Source organism: Littorina saxatilis, linkage group LG12, assembly GCF_037325665.1.
Source record: "Littorina saxatilis isolate snail1 linkage group LG12, US_GU_Lsax_2.0, whole genome shotgun sequence".
Classification (NCBI taxonomy): Eukaryota; Metazoa; Mollusca; class Gastropoda; order Littorinimorpha; family Littorinidae; genus Littorina; species Littorina saxatilis.
The window spans coordinates 65,582,779-65,602,958 of NC_090256.1; the positions used below are offsets into that span (position 1 = coordinate 65,582,779).

General features: G+C 40.1%; 1 protein-coding gene across 1 annotated transcript; it reads left to right on the forward strand.

Moving 5' to 3' along the window:
• Positions 1-447: 447 nt before the first annotated feature.
• LOC138982578 (vacuolar protein-sorting-associated protein 36-like) lies at positions 448-15,715 on the forward strand. The gene is made up of 13 exons (XM_070355902.1): positions 448-624; positions 6,007-6,075; positions 6,605-6,675; positions 7,069-7,183; positions 7,837-7,917; positions 8,665-8,781; positions 9,413-9,490; positions 9,679-9,813; positions 11,241-11,306; positions 12,804-12,868; positions 13,134-13,218; positions 13,574-13,650; positions 14,816-15,715. Exons 1-13 carry the CDS (start codon positions 529-531, stop codon positions 14,910-14,912), a joined length of 1,152 nt encoding a protein of 383 aa, XP_070212003.1. The 5' UTR covers positions 448-528; the 3' UTR covers positions 14,913-15,715.
• The last annotated feature ends 4,465 nt before the right edge of the window (positions 15,716-20,180 follow it).

Sequence of the window (20,180 nt, forward strand, 5' to 3'; positions counted from 1 at the left end):
ATCAAAGCAAGGACAATTAATCGATCAGGTGCAACCTGAGCCATCAAATTACCAAACTACTTTTCAAAATCGTCAGGTAGAAGACAAAAGCCGGCTCCTAGGGGGGTCCGGGGGCATGCCCCCTCCGGGAAAATGTTAATAAATATCAAGGAAAATGGAGCAATCTGAGCCATCAGTTTTTCTTTATTCTCAATATATAATAATAATAATAATAAATGAGGATTTATATAGCGCAACATCATAACTTTACAATTATGCTCTTTGCGCTTGACATATATATATATATATTTTTTTTAATGCTAGGGGGGGGTCCAGAAACCCCCCCTGGATCCGCCCCTGAACATAAGTGTACAGTAAATATACTGAGTAATACGGAACAGTGGGCCAAAAGTATAAAGCATGCCCAGCACAACCAACATATGTGCTATCGGGGATCCTTGGCAATGTAGGGGATGTCACTCTGTCGCATCGCCTACTTGTCAGGAAGCAAACCAATGGTGCTGAAAGTGCCCGTTCCATTCCCCAGCAATGGACCGCTTTGAATGGTGTGATGGGAACCTGTATACGGGAGAACAACTGGTGGAACAACAGACAGGCGTTGCTTTATATGATGGAAACGAAAAGGTAACAATGATGGCCAATTTGCGTACATGAAGACTGTTTCCAAGTGCAGAAACCAAACCCCGTGCAAAAGCAGTATCATAGTAGTTTACTTTTGTGGTCCTTCAGATACAGCTATAAATTCAAATAGGTAGAAATGTTCGCTAACATCAAGATCGAGAAGATCTTGGTGGAGTTAAAGAACGTGTCACACTCTCAGTCTCAGATCAGTATAAGAACAGGCAATAAATTATTCAATAATTACCCCTCCCTCATACCACTTAATTACCAAGAGAGTTGAAGTTGTCACACTCTCTCAGATCAGAAGTAAAAGTCTAACACTAACAGACATTCAACAGCCAGATTGGACAGTCCTTGTATAAATTGATGTCGGAAATGAAAGAGAGGGTCATAACCAAGAACCATAAAAACGTATGTTTATGCATGGGAGGGGAAGTCAATGTATTGATTTGTGATTTAGAGCCACAGCATTGATTAGCAAACAGATAGGTGATCAGTTTGCAAGGAAAGGGACCGTTGTAACTGTAAGTCAGCAGCTGTTTAACTAGATTACTTCACTGCCTATACCTGGATAGAACATTCATCCTGCAATACAGGGTTTCATTTACTGGTGCGCCATTGGCGCAAATCTGAAAATGTCCCATCACAATTCCCTTCAGTGCGTCAAAGGGCGCATTGAGATAACGTACCACTGCGCCACCAAATGTACACTTTACATCGGATTACACACACACACACACACACATATAAGGCCTTAAGTCTGAAATGGTGTCCACAGCTGAAATAGCTGTGCAACCTTGGCTCTAACCTGATTTGTACATCAAAGAAAAATAAAATCCTTGTAAAGATTAATGAGACTTGTAAAAAAAAGTATGAAGTACACACCTAGAGAAACATTGTGTGCTCAGTTGTTGTTTTTAATGAAAATGTCGCCATTATCTGAAGTCAGCAGCACTACATTTTGGCCATTTTTTGTGACATGACCTTACAGCATATTGAAACATGGTCTACTCTGTCATATTTATGGGACAGAATGTCATGAATGACTTTTCACTGAGCCAGTAAAACTCAAATGTACCTTTGACAAAGCAAAGTTTTTGAATTTTGTCAGTGAGCCTGCAGAAAATGGGGAGACAAAATTTCACAGAAAGTTCATAACTATTTCCGTAAGACTTCATTTTTTTTCACTGATCAGCTCTAAATAATAATTAAAGATCGAAACCTGATATATTTTTGTAAAAAAGTATTTTACAGTATGTTTTGCAGAGGTATAAAACATAAAAAGGGTTGTTTGACTTGTTTTTGCATGTTCAAAAGTGGTTTGAAGTTTATGTGCAGATTTTCTTGTGAAAAAAGAGTTATGAACTTTCCAACCTTTTGCCTTATAAAAAGAGTAAATTGACTGGTTGGGGAACACCTAGCTTTGTAATGCATTTGGATCCACTAGCAGCAGTCACACTGAAAGTTTGCATCAAGTTCATTCATTGGTGTTTGAGTAATTGAGAAATAAAAAATTCTTGTGAGAAAGTTATGAACTTTCCTACTATCTCCACTGAGAGTGTTTTTTGTCCTTAAATGCTAGCCATGAAAGTTACGGTTGTAGTGGAACAGCAATTTTGCATATAAAAGTACATTAGATTTAGATACTAAGCAATTTTTGTCACTAAAGTCAAGCAGTATGCTTTAGTTAGCCATTTTCTCTGTGTCTTGCACACTATTTTATGTGAGAGTTACTAACTCATGTCAAAACCCAAAATATATGTAAAATGACTATTTTCAGTTTCCAAATTACACTGTACCATGATTTTTATCACAAAAAGAATCTACTGGCTGCTGACTGTTTCTTTCTGAAGTACTTAGCCGTTTTGTCATGAAGTTCATAACTTCACATAACTCAAGCTCATTTTTCAAGGGCGTGTTTAAAATAATGCATTGTTAATAGCAAAAGAGTACATTTGACTTTATCTGGACATTTTGTAAGAAGTTTTCTGAACATCAACCCTCAAAATTACATTTTGATAATTCCAGCATGAATCTGGGTTGACTGCATGGTGTACATAACTTCACATCAACTGACCCTCAGCCCCACGGTGTGAAGTTATGAACACATGCCATGAGTATGATTTATACACAATAATTAATTTACTACACTAAATCACTACCTCAAATGATGTGCTGCTCTTCTCCAGAGTAGGCTGTTACAGTTTGATGTCATTTTTATTTTAATTTACCAGCAGATTTTAGTACGTAGCTTTTCAGTTAAATAAATGATGTGAAGTTATGAACACACAGTCAGCTGACATAAACACTAACTAAATAATGATTTCGGTAACAGTTTTCATGACTGAGTTTGGTTAAGTAAATCATTAAGTTGTTTAGAATTATTTGCAAGAGACTTTAGTTAGTTATTTTAGTATAAATGTGTGATTGATGTGAAGTTATGAACTTTCACAAGTTTCAAACAATTTGTTTTATTTTGGCAATTAAAATCTGATTTTGTAATATAAGTGCAGCTTTAGCCTATACTATAACTCTGTGTTCTCAGTTTGTCATTGTTTTGCAAATATATTATACAGTAACTGTACTAGAGACCAACATAACAAAAATTCTTGTGAAGTTATGCGCACGCTCACATTTTATGATTTTTGTTATCGTTTGTTTTCACAAATGTTTTACTTTTATTACTTAGTTGTATGTTGATTACAAAGAGTAACTGGAGAGAAAATAAGATGACATATGCACTTTCTTACTTTGGTTTGAATTAGCCATAGTTTGTGATGTCACGGTGTGAAGTTATGAACTCCTAGGACATTCTAAAAATACTTTCAGTTTCTGCCAACTCTTTGAGTCAGACAAACATTTTGGTGTATTGAAATCCTTTTGATGGTACTTTTCAAGCACATTTTGCACAAAAACAGCAAAATTGTAGATTTAATGATAACTTATGCCAATATTTGCTGTGAAAAAATTGTGACAATATTAATTTCTATAAATAATACAGATAACCAAAAAATCTTCTCCACACTTCATCTTCAAAAATTACCTTCATGTTCCAGCTCACCTTTTTCAGATTAAAAAACAAAACAAATTGTTTCCTGCCTGTATAAATTAAATTTATTATACCAATAAAAGTAAATTATGTGAAGTTATGAACTTCCCATTAATGGAGTTCACATCTGCATCATGCGTGGCCAAAACAAGTTTAACTTGCTTGAAATGCAAAGTAATTTGCTGTAGCAATTTGCTCAGATGTCTAAAACAGACCCAATACATGTAGCAACAATGATTTAACAAGTCTAAATTTTGTGACGGTGTGAAGTTATGAACTCCTGCAAACTTTTAAACCTGAATCTGTGAAGTGATCAAACATGAGTTTTCTTAAATCATAGCTGTTCCTTGCGTATTTATGCTCTAAAATACATCTCTATTTTCAAAACAAAGAAAATGTTCATTTTTAAAATTGATTTTGTATGTCACAAAAATGGACACCTATTCTGACTTTGGGCCATATTCATATAGATAACACAATATAGCGGCTAATTCTCAGATGGCACCATATTGTACCATTTTGCATCTTTGGTCAAAGCGCTTCTTGCCTTCAACTATGTCCCATCAGAATTTGGTAGAGGGGGAAAAATTTCCCATTGCCTTTTTCTCCCAGGCTAAACCCTGCGCAATATATGTACACTACTCACAAAAAGTTAAGGATCACTATGAGAAAACAGGTGGTCAATAAAATCAGTTCGCTACTGTTCTTTATTTCTCAGTCAAACCAAATTGTTATGAATTCTTGTTCAGCGGTAAGTGGGCGATGTTGTGTTAGTGGGAAAATTGCACGGGATTCTCTGCTACTGAGCTTGGTAGCAAAATAAAAAGCGGAAACTTGCGAAAAAGGACCTTGTTTTGGACCGTTCAGCCCGAACACATTGCACCAGCCACTTGGAAAAACCATTATGCACGTGCAAGCACTGCTGTTTATGTGTGAGATGCTGTCACTTGCTTGGCTTTTTGAGAAGACATACCACCAGTATTAGGCATTTTCTGACAATGCCTCCCCGACGAAAATTGAACGAGTTTGAGAGGGGACGAGCTGTTGCATGGTTCCAAGATGGTGTCCCCAAGCGAGAAGTGGCCAGGCGACTTCAAGTGTCCATCTCGGTCATTGTCAGACTGGTTCAACGTTTCCCAGCCACTGGGAGGGTCCAGGAAAGACGCAGACTTGGGCGACCAAAGAAGACAACTCCACGTGAAGATCGTCTCATTGAACGACTAGCCTTGCAAACAAGAACAGCCTCTTCCAGCATTATTCGAAGGCAGCTGAGGGTGGCTACTAACACCAACATCAGCCAGCAGACCATACGGAATCGCCTTCATGAGTTTAGCCTCCGTTCTCGTCGCCCAGCTGTACGGCCACGCTTAACTCCAGCCCATAGGGCAGCACGCCGCGCCTTCTGCAGACGTCACGTGAGGTGGACACGTCAGCAATGGTCCCAGGTCCTGTTCAGTGATGAATCACGCTTCACCCTGAACCACAACGACGACCGACTGAGGGTCTGGAGGCGCCAAGGGGAACGCTGCATTGACGCCACTGTCCAAGAAAAGGTGGCCTTTGGTGGAGGTTCTGTAATGGTCTAGGGGGCCTTCAGCCTTCACCACAGAACACCCTTGTTTCATGTACAGGGTAACCTCACTGGCCTCCGATACCGGGATGAGATCCTTCGACCGCTGGCTGTGCCTACACCGCAGCAGATGGGACCGCAGGCTGTCTACCAGGATGACAACGCTCGCCCCCACAGGGCAAGGGTGGTCAACGACTTCCTGCAGCAGTCTGGAGTCAACAGAATGGAGTGGCCAGCATGCAGTCCTGATCTCAACCCGATTGAGAACCTCTGGGATGAGTTGGATCGCAAAGTGAGGAGCAACCACCCCCAGGGATGTTCAGCACCTCTACCAGGAGCTGCAGGCTGAGTGGCAGGCGCTTCCACAGAGGATCTTCACCACCCTGGTCAACTCTATGAGGACTCGCTGCGTCGAGTGCCAGAACAGCCAGGGCGGTTACACGCATTACTGAACTTTTGAGAGCATCTGAATGCCATGTCTTGTGATTTCAACGACTTTGTGAAATTAAATTTCGATACGTACACACTTTGATAAAATGTACAGACCAAACGATTGCTCGAAATTGAAGGAAATGTTGTATCGTTATTGCTAAAGCATTGAATTAAACGTTTGCCAAATACCAACGCATTGGCTTTCTTATTTGGAAAGTTATGAATTTGTGTGCAAGTGATCCTTAACTTTTTGTGAATAGCTTATAAGGAACTTAGTCTGAATCTGAACTATATGTGGCACACTTTGTACAGTTTAATTTGTTCTGTTTTTCAGACGGCATTTGAGTTTGGAACTTTGATTCTTACCACTCACAGATTAATGTGGAGAGACCAAAGGAACAGGGTAAGAATTCTTATTTTGTAAAAGGACCTTTTTTTTTATTGAAATGGGCATCGGCATATTTTTCACGAGTAAGTAGATTTATGAACGGCATATATTATTTGATGGCATAATTCATGTTCCTTTTAGTTTTACCTCTTTGTTGTTGTGGTGGTGGTGGTTGTATGTAGTTGTGGTTGTTGTTCAATAAGAAAGGATTGCATTTTAGAAGGTAATTTAAGATTCACAAGGAAAGTGGGATGAGGGGGGGGGGGGGGGGGGGGGGGGGGTTGCTTTACATTTTAAGTAAATCTGGTAGAACTGCAAATTGTGACATATTACATGTATGCCTTTCAGTGACTGGAATATAGTTTTCTGTCATGCTTCTTTATCGCACATATAATTAATTTTGTTCTTCTCATAATTTGATTACAATGCAAGGCATACTTGTTATTAAGATTAGATATAGTGATGAATTATGTACTTGCACTGAAGTAAAATCATGCAGATAGTTAAGCTCTTTTTGTCATGGGAGGTTTCTGTTTTGTTTCAGACTTGTGTGATTTGCTTGCCTCTGTCGCTTGTCATCTACTTGGAAGAACAGCCCTCAGGATTTGCCAAAAGGTAATTTTGTTTGTCTGTTCTTGTTTTTGTGGACAACATGTCCTGATCTGCCCCTCTATTTCTTTTTGTCCTTTTCTCTCTCAACTTCTCCGTTCTCTTTCGGATCATACTTCTGAGTCATTGTCGAATGATAATTCCTATTAAATTCCAATGTTTAAGAGAGCATTGTTATTGTTAAAAAAAAAATCGGCATTTCACATTCTGGAAAGTTGTTAAAATACTACCATACGATTTTTTCATGAAATATTAGTTGTTAAACAGCTGGAGTAGCGCTGACGATTTTCGACTCTTGTTTCATAGTTTTAGTGATAATCATATTGTCAGACAAAGTGAATCGTTCAGAGGATTTTCATGCCATGATCTGATGTGGAGTTTTGACCGATGTGTTCACAGTGCCAAAATAGTGGTTCACCTGAACAGTGCAGGGGCCAACAAGGGGTCAGGTCCCTTCAACCAAAGTTCAAACAGTTTCATCAGGCTGTCGTTCAGAGAAGCCGGAGAAAAAGGGGTACGTATACATTTCTAGAGTGGAGCCCTCCCTTTAAGACCCACTATTTTAAGACCTAGTTTTTAAGATTTTCTGTTTACAACATCTGTAAATTTACCACTATTTTAAGACCTAGTTTTTAAGATTTTCTGTTTACAACATCTGTAAATTTACCACTATTTTAAGACCTAGTTTTTTAAGATTTTCTGTTTACAACATCTGTAAATTTACCACTATTTTAAGAGGCCCTACCTTTTTAGACCTGCATGAGTTTTTCAGAATTTATTAGGTCTTGAAAGAAGGATTCTTAAATGAACTCTGTTAAAGCTAAAAAGATGAGTGTTTACAGGTCTTTGACTCCAAGATTTAGACTTTGGTAATGGTATTTTGTGCCGAAAATCAAGACGTAAAGACTCCTCTTTCCTGCCAAACCCAGTCCTCAAAAAGGAAAACTCTCATGATTTGCCGGCTTTGACAATGAACAAGGTAGACAAACGTCGATGCTGCTAATAATATTTGGACAAGTTGTCAGTCAAATCAATTCAATTCTTGGCCTTCCCTGCCCACCTCTTATTCAAAACACTTGGCCATCAGTACAGTAGAATCTCCTTTCCAAAATCCCTTGAATTCAAACGCCGTTTTTTGTTTAAAACTATTAAATATATATTTTTCAGTTTTTGAGGAGATTACAAGAAACGTTGCAGCAGAAGAAATGGGCGACATCTGTACCTGGGCCTTCTGGCACTAATCCACAGGTATACTGTTGTCAAATGTTTTTCATCCTTGTGTCAGGTGTTAATTTGAAACCATTTTAAATTACTGTGTCAGATGCTATGTGCACACCTTTTCAAATAAATTGTGTTGCTCTGTATCTGAGAGGGTTTTGTCTCATGATATTTAGTTTTGCGAAGTGAAAGGTTATTTCATTCTTGAACATGAACATATAAAAACCCATGTATTTATTGCCTGTCATATGCGGTCCGGATTAGGGCTGCATGCACTACATGTGTGTATGAGAGGGAGGGGCTTCCAAAATATTGCTGGTCAGGCTTGCCCCCCAAATGCTGTTGAAATTTAGCATTCGAAAGGATTTTGTTGGGTCTCTCCTCAAGAAAAAAAGGTACATTTGCCAGTGGGGGGGGGGGGGGGCTTTTGGAAACCTACGACCCCCACCCCCACCCCCCACCCCCCCCCCCCCCCCCCCCCCCCCCCACCTAGTTCCAGCCCTGCAGATGGCACAGAGCATCTTGATTCAGTGGGAATGCGTCACATAAACAGTATTGCAGGTTGTGGCCTCGTTGTTTTTTAACATTTAGTCAATATTTGACCGTTTTTACTGGAGACCGGGAATGGAGAGGGATCGAGGTGAGGCCATGTATGTATGTGAATGTTTTGTTTTTGCTTTAATGAAGGTACCTTCTGCTTTTAGTTTTAGTTTAGTAAATAAAAAATATACGAAAGCAACCACATCAAAACAAAAATCCTGCAATGGTTTTTTGCAGCTGCCAAGACATAGACCAGGAATCGTGGGAATCGAAAGGTCATTGGATCAGCGCAACAAGGAGACAGACAAGAATATTACTGCTGCCTTTGCAGATCTCAGGCAGTTGATGGAAAAGGTGAATATTTTATACAGAATGATGTGACTTGTTGTGGCTGATGTATTATCTCCAATTCTGTGGGCAGGTAGGAATAAAGTGTGTGTAAGTATATCTCTTCGTTCATACTTTTGGGTAATGGACATGTGGTAAAGGGTATTCTCTTTGGCTGTGGAAGCCCCCCAAAAGGGGAAGGTCTCGGGTCTTTATGATGTTCAATGTCAATATATTACCAATTGAGGTCAATTCTGTGAAATGTGTGTGTGTGTGTGTGTCTGTCTGTCTGTGTGTGTGTGTGTGTGAGTACAATCACATGTGTGCGTGCATGGGTATGTGTTACGGTGTATGTGTGTGTGTTTCTTTGTTCATGCGTTTTTTGGGGCAAAGAGTGTGCTGGTGATCATGGTTGCAGTGGATGGGGATGTGCACATACCTACTTTAAATTGACAGGTTAATTTATATATCAGTTCTTGATAATGATAATGGTAAATGTCAGTCCAGTATGTTAGCCAATCAAATCAATTCTGCCACATTGAAGGTTTGACTGTACAGTTTGATGCAGTGGATTCCCGTCTCATAAGAGAGTGGATCATTTCATGCTGTCACATTCTCTTCCACTGTGAAGAAAGAATAATTATTGAGTGTCTTTCAGGCCAAAGACATGGTGAACCTGACTCGGACAATAGCCACCAAAATCAAAGATAAGCAAGGAGACATCACAGAAGATGAGGTATGTGTCCTGTTTTATTTTTCTTGGCTGTTCTTTGTTATTTTTCCATACTTCTATCCTTTCAAACTAATTTGATCTGTGAGTCTCATCAGTTATTTGACCTAAAATAATCTGCAGTCATGTAGAAAGGATGGATATTTATTTCACGAAATTGTTCACCTTTTTTCTATAATATCTGTTGGTTTCAGACTGTGAAGTTCAAGTCCTACCTCCTGAGTATGGGTATTCCAAACCCTGTGACCCGCGAAACTCACGGTACGGGGGACAAGTACTACACTGAGCTTGCTCGACAGCTGGCTTCCATGCTCACAAAGCCTGTTGAGGTAGTGTGTGTGTGTTTGTGCACTTGTGTGTGTGTTTGTGCATTTGTTTGTCTGCACTTGTGTATAACGTTTGTGCTTGTACATATGCATTTGTTTGTAAAGGCAGAAGGCAATGAAAGCAAGAAGCATGCCGGTACACATGTGAATAGACGCAAAATTTTGATTACGTGCTCACTTGACTAGGTGAAGGAGTGTATATATGTGTGTGTGTGCGAGTTACCTTACTTACGAGTGCTAGACTGAGAAGCGTCCTATGTTACAAGTACTAGACTGTAAACAAGGTCGCTAACTCTAGACTTCCGTCAGTATACCATTTGAGGGGAGTAGCCTCCCCTTGTTGGTAGTACCTCTCTGCGCATGTGCCAATGCCCATAATCCCCAGTTTCAATTCGAAGCTATTAAGTCAATAGCGGGGTTGGTGGGAGGGTCTCTGGTTAAATTGAGGTGAGTATTCTTAGAAATAGTCATTTTACTTGTAAAAAATACATATTTCTTTCGAATACATCACCTCAATTTAACTAATAGGAGAATAGATAACAGGCTGGAGGGTTGACTTTCGATCGGTAATCTAGTGTCACCTCACCCGACTCAGCCCATTTGTCCGGAATCCCCCCTGTAAAATCGGGGGAAGAAAAGGATAGATCATCGGACTGAGAAGCAAGAAATCCTGAGTCGGGCGAGTGGCAAGTTGCATTGTTGCCACTGTGTCAACTTGCTCCAGAAAGGGACAATCGAAAGAAAGTCCCACCTGTCAATGTAGAGCTGGTTTCTACTCGATGGTCGTTACTATTCCTCTGATCACTTGTCTTTATCAATGTTGGGTTATGGTTATGACTTGCCATTATGCGCCTTGAGCGACCCAACTCCCCAGCAACGTAAAGTTCTGCAGGCGGATCAGGTGAACGACCTAAAAGATGAGGAATGGTCAGAGATAACAATTCCTCTAATACCTTGAACTTATCACCAAGGTGCGTCTCTGCGACTGATCCTCCATTTAAGGGAGATTGACAGAGTTTCTAGAGATCCTGTAGAATTCTGGTCTGAGGCACCACTTTCCATGGCAAACAATTGTGCCAGTCGCATGAATGAATATATATATCCTCTCTGAATTTACCTCTCTAATGAGGATTTTTAGGCACAGATACCAGTGTAAATTCAGGCTGACTTAGCTGTTCCTCCTGCGTGACAGGAAGTAAGCGCAAGTGCGCTCAGCAGTATGGTCACTGTCTGCACCTTTCCTGTGCATGCCCGTGTGTGTGCATATTGAATTCACACAAGTTTCATTTCAGTTTAAATGCAAGTGCGGTTAGTGAAAAGAGGCACTATTAATTAACATGGTTGCAACCAGTTTAAAATTAACGACGTCAAAATAACTACCAAGGTATATTTTTTCAACAGGATCCCAATTGATGATTTTCTGATTTCAGGAGAGTGGTGGAATGATGACACTCACGGATGTTTACTGTAGAGTAAATAGAGCAAGAGGGATGGAGGTAATGTTTCCTGATACTCTCACCTTCAGACATTTTTGTTGTTGTTCTTCTTCTTCTGCGTTCATGGGCTGAAACTCCCACGTTCACTCGGGTTTTTGCACGAGTGGATTTTTACGTGTATGACAGTTTTTACCCCGCCATTTAGGCGACCATACGTCGCTTTCGGAGGAAGCATGCTGGGTATATTCGTGTTTCTATAACCCACCGAACTCTGACATGGATTACAGGATCTTTTTCGTTGCGCACTTGGTCTTGTGCTTGCGTGTACACACGAAGGGGGATAAGGCACTGGCAGGTCTGCACATAAGTTGACCTGGGAGATCGAAACAATTTCCACACTTAACCCACCAGACGGCAGCGGCCGGGATTCGAACCCACGACCTTCCACTTGGGAGGCCGGTGTCTTACCACTAGGCCACTGCGCCTGTCTATTTTTGTTAAATTTTCAGTCATGTTAAGTTCTTGTTCAAATAACCAGCTAAATGGAGTGCTATGATAACCATCATGCTCCTGAGAAGTCACAACATTCAAAACAGTATGTTTTCGTATCTCATCTTCTCATTATTATTTGTCTGTTTTGTGAGTTGTTTGTTTACTTTTAAAACTTGTAGGGTTGGATGCTTCAGGCTGCCTTGTATTGTATTTTATTGAACACTACAGAACCTCCCGCGGGTTAGGGGGAAGAATTTACCCGATGCTCCCCAGCATGTCGTAAGAGGCGACTAACGAATTCTGTTTCTCCTTTTACCCTTGTTAAGTGTTTCTTGTATAGAATATAGTCAATGTTTGTAAAGATTTTAGTCAAGCAGTATGTAAGAAATGTTAAGTCCTTTGTACTGGAAACTTGCATTCTCCCAGTAAGGTAATATATTGTACTACGTTGCAAGCCCCTGGAGCAAATTTTTGATTAGTGCTTTTGTGAACAAGAAACAATTGACAAGTGGCTCTATCCCCTCTCCCCCCTTTTCCCCGTCGCGATATAACCCTTCGTGGTTGAAAACGACGTTAAACACCAAATAAATAAAGAAAGAACACTACAGATGTAACCGAGTGCCGTAACACTGCGATCACCTCGGGAGGCGAAGTGCAATCAAACAGGATTGAAAATGTTAGGGCCAATTTCTTAGCCCTATAAAAACTTATGCAAACCCGAAGGTTTCAATGAACATACAGACAATCGGAAACCACCAGACCCCATCACAAACAGAATTCCACAATCCACCGGTGTTGACTTAAAGGCCAACAACTCGGGTGCAGAGTCTGCTGTGAAAGGAGCGGTAGCCTCCCTTGTCACACATTCATTAATGTGTCTTGTCTTTTGAGTCTTGGAATGTTAGCACACAGTTTCAATCAGATTTTCCCCCCTAAAGCATGCCTAGGTTTAATTTTGTCTGTCACTGTAGATGTGAGCAAATGTGCGTTCTTATTTGATTATTGTTAATTTCTTTAGCGTTTGTTTCAATGATTCCTGAGAGATTTTGTTATTGTCCTTTGCAGCTTTTGTCCCCAGAAGATTTACTTCATGCCTGTGAACTCATGGAGATCCTGGGATTGCCTATAAGGTATGTTAATTTGAAATGTTTGCAGGTGTTTATGAAGCAAAGCGAAGAAACCTTTGGCACCCTTTGAGATATATTTGTGTGTGTGCGTGTGTGTCATGTTCAGATACATCCATAATACGGTTTGAAGAAGACCCTCTGTGAATTTATGTGGTGTGTGTGGCTGGGTGTGTGTGTAGATCTTTGCTAGGCTGCCGAAGCAGAAATCACCAAAATAAAATCTTTTCTTTGTGAGAAAGTTTTATTTTTTGCATGGGTTTGTTGCTAGGTTACGGACCTTTGACAGTGGGGTGATGGTTGTGCAGTCACAAAGTCAAAACGAAGAGGAAATAGTCAACACAACCACAGTTCTGGTAAGTCACTTGTTCAGTTGCTGTTGGTGCAATTTGGTTAGCCTGTTCATTTAACCATAGATGTTTTTCTTGAAACGGGCAGTGAGATCATGGAGTTTTCTCCCCATACCTGTCTCTCACCGGCTCTGTTTGTCTTTTTAGTGTGCAAGAGAGAGAGAGAGAGAGAGAGTGTGCGTGTGTGTGTGGCAAGAATGAAATAACATTACCAAGAAACAAAAAGGCACTGTCAATAGGTGGGCAGCCACTTTCTTTTTTCAGAAACATATTCTTCGATCTGCAATTATTTTTAGATATTTTGTTGTTCACAATGTATTTGTTTGGGCTGTTTTGACACCAAAACACTGGTTGATTACAGGTGTCAGAGCGAAATTCACTGACAGCTGAAGAGTTGTCGCAGCTGCTGGGTGTGTCTGTACTTCTTGCACGAGAAAGGTTAGTGAATGTTTTGTTGTATGTTTTTCTCCTAGCTGTGTCTATGTGATTTTTGGGAGGCTCACCTGAGTTATCAGTGAGTCATAGTGATGAGTAGTGTCCGTCTGTATGTACGGCTGGCCGCTTTTCAACAACAACAAAATTAATGTTGAAGTTTTCTGAGATGCTTTTGAAACAAGGGCTTTGAAACTGTGTGTGTTTCCAGCGTCAGATGATTTTCAAATTTAACTAAAGTCTGGTTGGCCCATGTCAAATTTCAAGGTCATGTTGGTGTAAAGGCATCCTGAACTCAGGTAAAATGAGTTCTTCCCTTTGGGTCTCATTTATCCCTGACAGGATGCCTTTGTTTTCTCCCTCTGGAGAAGAAATAGATATTTTGTTTACATATTTAGAGCTTTTCGTAATGTGTTGTTGACATAAGCAGTTTTGCGATCGTTGATAATGATTTTTCATGGTGTTGTGAAATTTTTAAATTACAAAGGAATTGTTATGTAAGACAGTTTCAAGCAAGCTATCTTTCGCGGATGTATTTACTGTGCAAACAACTCTAAATATGGCAAAAGTGTCACGTGATAATCAACTTTGTCACGTGATCATAACAAAATGGCTACGGAGCGGACACCGGTTAAAAGTAGATGTGTCCTTTGTGACAATGAAAAGACCGAGTCCAGCCATAATTATACGGTTGTAGGCAAAATTGGGTGGAAAAATGAACAGCTTGGTGAAATGGTCGAGTCTCTCAGTGGAGAATCTGTTCGTCGAGATATGGAAGAATCGGCCATTCTGCAATCACTTTCGTCTTTCTTCAGAAACATTAGCGAAAAACATATGGGAGATAACTCTGTATTCTTGTTTTGATAGATTTCGGCCTTTACTCCGCGTAGTAATGATCCATCCTGTCAGAGAGACACTGAGCGAGAGCGTGGACCAATGATTATCAGAATGGGTGTAAAGGATGTAGGGCTTTCTTGTGGAATGTTGTGCAGGACCCATTTCCCAGCTTGTAGAGGATAGAATAGAGTACAGAAAAATGTATAAAACCTTGCACCGTCAGAGTTCGAGTGCTTTCCTTGTACTGTGGCCAGAGTATGAATATTTTATATATGTTTTCTTCTTTTTGGTGGTTGATGTCAGCTCAGTTCAATCCTCTCTTTGTTTATTGCAGGTTACTGATGACAGAAAAGCATGGCGGGGTTTGTCGTGATGAACACATAGAGGGACTGAGGTTTTACCTCAACTTGTTTCTGCATCCACCAAGTTAGCACTTGGCAAACATAACGGGATTGCGTGCACTCTTCTTGATTCACAAGCCATTGCTGGCATTCATCCCAAACCTCCTTCTATGATAACCGTATGTATCACAGCTCTTGCTTAACCTTCACCGGATCACGCTGTGGACTACACAGTCCGGATGATGCGAGTCATGTACGACCCATACTTTCTAAAGAAGAATTCAACGTTAAAAGTATGGGTCGCATACGACCCACGCCATCCGAATAGGGATACAAACCGTAAAATACCTCCTTTAATTCCATGAGTCGTCCACGACCCACATCATCCGGACTGTGTAGTTCAAATGATATCAGTGTTTATTTGTTTGTTTACAAATATAATTCGTAAAAAAATTGGTTGATAGTAAGGTTCAATGGTGTTTAAGGATTATATGAAGTCTCAATCAAAACCTCCCAATAATTTTAGAGATATAGCTACTTTTGTGAGGGTCTGGGTCGTCCACGACCCAGGAAGCACGGTGAAGGCTAATATTTGACTGCTGTTAATATGATAAATATTAGGCAAAACTCATGGCAAGATGATGTCCATGTCTGTGTACTGTCAAGATTATTATTGTTGCTTTCTATTTGTTTATTTTGGTAAATCAACAGATGTTATGTGTCCATGAGTGTATTTATTTGTGCTTGTGTGTGTGTGTGCATCTGTGTGAGGCAGATTTCATAAGTGGAATATGTAACAATGTGCATCACTTTTCAACTTATGTCATAATTTGATGTACATGTGAATGCATGTTTCATTGGCTGAGCTTGCAGTAAACCGATTTTAAGAATGATTGAGCTTTCTATTTAGTGTGTGTTGTGTGTGTGTGTGTGTGTATGAGTGAGTGTGTGTTAGTTTGTGAGTGAAATGTTGGCAATTTGAGACATTTTGGGGGCATGGATAATGCTTAAAGCACTGCATCAGGTTACACCAAACAGCAGATTAGTACTCTTAGCTAACCATCACTGTTTTAGCACAGTTCACACACACACACGTGCACACACACACACACTTACGCTATCCCAGTGCGTCGAACAGAGACCTGCTCAGTATTGAAAAAGAAAGACAAAGACAAAATAATGAGGGGAAATCATTTGTGATTAAAGAGCAAGCAAAATGGTTACAACAAATGTGTTGTTGAAAAAGAACGTTTTCAAATACATTACATATTAAATATAAATAAGAGAAAAGAAATGAGCATGAGTGCTTCATAGTTGTTATCATGATATCAAGAGCTGTTAAACATTTAGCAATCTTAAGCAAGACTCTTCGTGAGTATGAACAAAATTAGTTGCATTGATTTGCTATACACTGTTGAGTATTTTGAAATGCAATGGACAATAACATAACGAAATAAAAAAAAACAAAGCACAGAATTGTTCTCTTTCAACTTTTTTTCTCCTTTTTGAGTCACTTGAGAAAAAGTGACTCTATGTAATCGGTCAGTGTTAGTCTGTCCGGCCGGCCGTCCGTAGACACCACCTTAACGTTGGACTTTTCTCGGAAACTATCAAAGCGATCGGGCTCATATTTTGTTTAGTCGTGACCTCCAATGACCTCTACACTTTAACGATGGTTTCGTTGACCTTTGACCTTTTTCAAGGTCACAGGTCAGCGTCAAAGGAAAAATTAGACATTTTATATCTTTGACAAAGTTCATCGGATGTGATTGAAACTTTGTAGGATTATTCTTTACATCAAAGTAGCCTTTTACGAACGTTATCAGAAAAACAAGGGAGATAACTAGCCTTTTCTGTTCGGCAACACACAACTTAACGTTGGGCTTTTCTCGGAAACTATAAAAGTGACCGGGCTCAAATTTTATGTGAACGTGACTCATTGTGTTGTGAATAGCAATTTCTTCCTGTCCATCTGATGCCTCATATAATAAATATATTCAAAACTGCGAAAGTGACTCGATCGAGCGTTTGCTCTTCTTGTTTTGAGTGTGTATTCACGATATACATGCATGCTTATGTGTGATTATGCTTCCTTGTAAAATAACGTTCAATACAGTTCAGTTCAGCTCGGTAAATTAGAATTCCTCACGGCGAGAATTGCCTAAGAAACGCTACTTCCTCGCCAAATCTAGCGTCTAAGAAACGGAGGACTGACTAAACAAGAGCAGCACAAAACATTAAAAGGACGAAGGCCCATCGATTGTGTCTGCTCTGTGATTTAGGTCAGCACGTGTTTTGTGAGGAATTGTGTAACATATGAGCACTCACGTAGGCAGTCTCTAGTTATACGGTTTAAAGGAAAACGACATCATATGAACACACACACGTTCGTATTGATCAGTGTTGGGACGAATCTTAGTCAAGGGGAATAGCCGGTTCGTTTTGATAAGTGTGGGGATGAATCTCAGTCTGGAAGAATAGTTCGTTTTGATTAGTGTTTGGACGATATCGGTCTTGGAGAATAGTTCGGTTTGATTAGTGTTGGGAAAATTGACATACCAAGTGACCACTCAGATCAGATCAGATGTTCTCTCACCGGAAGAGCCTCACATCAGACTATGACACCACTGCACACAGTGCACAAGCGGCATTTATCGCCTTTGTCTTCGCTTCGGCATGGACCATTTATCCCGAACCGCCAATACATCCATACATGTACATGTACGAGGTGAGGCTTCCCAGCCGGTTGGATCTCACGGCCTTAATTGCAATCAGAAGGAAACTTTAATTATGTGAATTGACGGCGATACTCCGCGTTTTGAATGTTGTTGTTGTTGTTGTTGTTGTTGTTGTTGTTGTTGTTGTTGTTGTTGTTGTTGTTGCGTTGTTGTTGTTGTTGTCTTCTTTTATTTATCTATTTGACAATTCATTCATTCATGTATCTATCTATTTTTTATTTTATTTTTTTATGGCTTTATTTATCGGTGCCTACAAATGACGGAATTAATTTTTACTGTTGAAATTAGCGCAACGGGAGGTACCGACAATTGTAGACTTGCCAAATGAAAAAAGAAATATATATGAACGAGCCACACATCTGAAACAATATGGGAAATCTTCATAAAGGAATCACTGATATGTGACAGAAAAAAAGCACCTTTTAATCCTGTCTTCAGACATAGACCTATATTAGATAAATATAGGTCCCTGCTTCAGACTAACAAAAAACAAGTCGCGTAAGGCGAAATTCACTACATTTAGTCAAGCTGTGGAACTCAAAGAGTGAAACTGAACGCACTGAAATTTTTCACAATGACCGTAGTCCGCCGCTAGTGCAAAAGGCAGTGAAAGTGACGAGCCTGTACATGTTTAGCGCGGTAGCGGTTGCGCTGTGCTGCGCCATAGCACGCTTTTCTGTACCTCTCTTCGTTTTAACTTTCTGAGCGTGTTTTTAATCCAAACATATCATATATATTGTGTTTTTGGAATCAGGAACCGACAAGGAATAAGATGAAGGTGTTTTTAAATTGATTTCGAAAATTTAATTTTGATCATAATTTTTATATTTTTAATTTTCAGAGCTTGTTTTTAATCCAAATATAACATATTTATATGTTTTTGGAATCAGGAAATGATGAAGAATAAGATGAACGTAAATTTGGATCGTTTTCAGATTTTTAATGACCAAAGTCATTAATTAATTTTTAAGCCACCAAGCTGAAATGCAATACCGAAGTCCGGCCTTCGTCGAAGATTGCTTGGCCAAAATTTCAATCAATTTGATTGAAAAATGAGGGTGTGACAGTGCCGCCTCAACTTTTACAAAAAGCCGGATATGACGTCATCAAAGACATTTATCGAAAAAAAGAAAAAAACGTCCGGGGATATCATTCCCAGGAACTCTCATGTAAAATTTCATAAAGATTGGTCCAGTAGTTTACTCACACACGCACAGACAGACACACAGACACACACACACACACACACACACACACACACACACACACACACATACACCACTCCCTCGTCTCGATTCCCCCCTCTACGTTAAAACATTTAGTCAAAACTTGACAAAATGTAAAAACATCGAACATCAGAATGGTAGTACGAAGAAGTGTATTAGAAAAATGTGAACATCTTAATTTGCAATCAATACAATACAATTTAATTATGAGAACCGATCCACAGAAATCTCATGTTATTATGCTGACATACTGTGACAATACCGAACCACGCCTTCTTATTTCTACCAACGATTCACATTCTATTGTGCGAAAAAGAAATCCTTTGAATAACTCGTCACCCGAGCTGCAACAATACCTACACCGATTTATCATCGGAAACCTGCGTGCCATTGGGGGTCGCTTCAACAAATTTGAGCCAAGTGGACTCCCGCAAAGCCGTACCCCGAGGGGGGAAGTCAGAAATCGCAGAATTCCGTTTCACCCTCGCGAAGAGCGCGAAGGTTCATGCCTCAGTTTGAGGTGAAAATCCCCACATCAGCTAAGGCACTGTTAAAGGCACGATCCTTCCCGTGCAAACGATTCGACTCGCCATCTGAGATCTGGCTTTTACATGGGATAAGGCCATACATGAAGACGCTTACAGTGGAACCCCCTTTTAAGACACCCGATTTAAGACTTCTTCTTTTTTAAGGCCGTGTATTTTCAGGCTTTCTGTTCATAAGGCCAAAAAAAAAAAAATTGTCTGTTTAGGGTAACATGACCAAAAAAAGTAGGGTCGGTAGGTAGGTAAAGTTTTTTTTTGTTTTGTTTTGTTTTTTTGTGTGTGTGTGTAAAATGCTATGTTGGCTGAACATTCACTTCTTATATTTGATGAATACATGTTTCAAAACTAACGTATAAATAAAACAGAGAGAAAGGGAGAGAAAGAAACGCCAAATGTCTCTTTTTAGCATTTTTACCTCTTTTTTTTTTTTTTTTTTTTTTTGAAATCAAAAAAAAGTTTTTGGGTCGGCGCCAAATCGATAGGGTCGGTCGGGTTACCCTAAACAGACAAAAAAAAATTTTTGGCCTAATGTCCTCCATTTTAAGGGCGGGGATGTAGCTCAGTCAGGGCGGGGATGTAGCTCAGTCAGGGCGGGGATGTAGCTCAGTCAGGGCGGGGATGTAGCTCAGTCAGGGCGGGGATGTAGCTCAGTCAGGGCAGGGATGTAGCTCAGTCAGGGCGGGGATGTAGCTCAGTCGGTAGATTTGTATCTAGTTGGCCGCTGTCAGCGTGAGTTCGTCCCCACATTCGGCGAGAGATTTATTTCTCAGAGTCAACTTTGCGGTGTGCAGACTCTCCTCGGTGTCCGAACACCCCCGTGTGTACACACAAGCTCAAGACCAAGTGCCC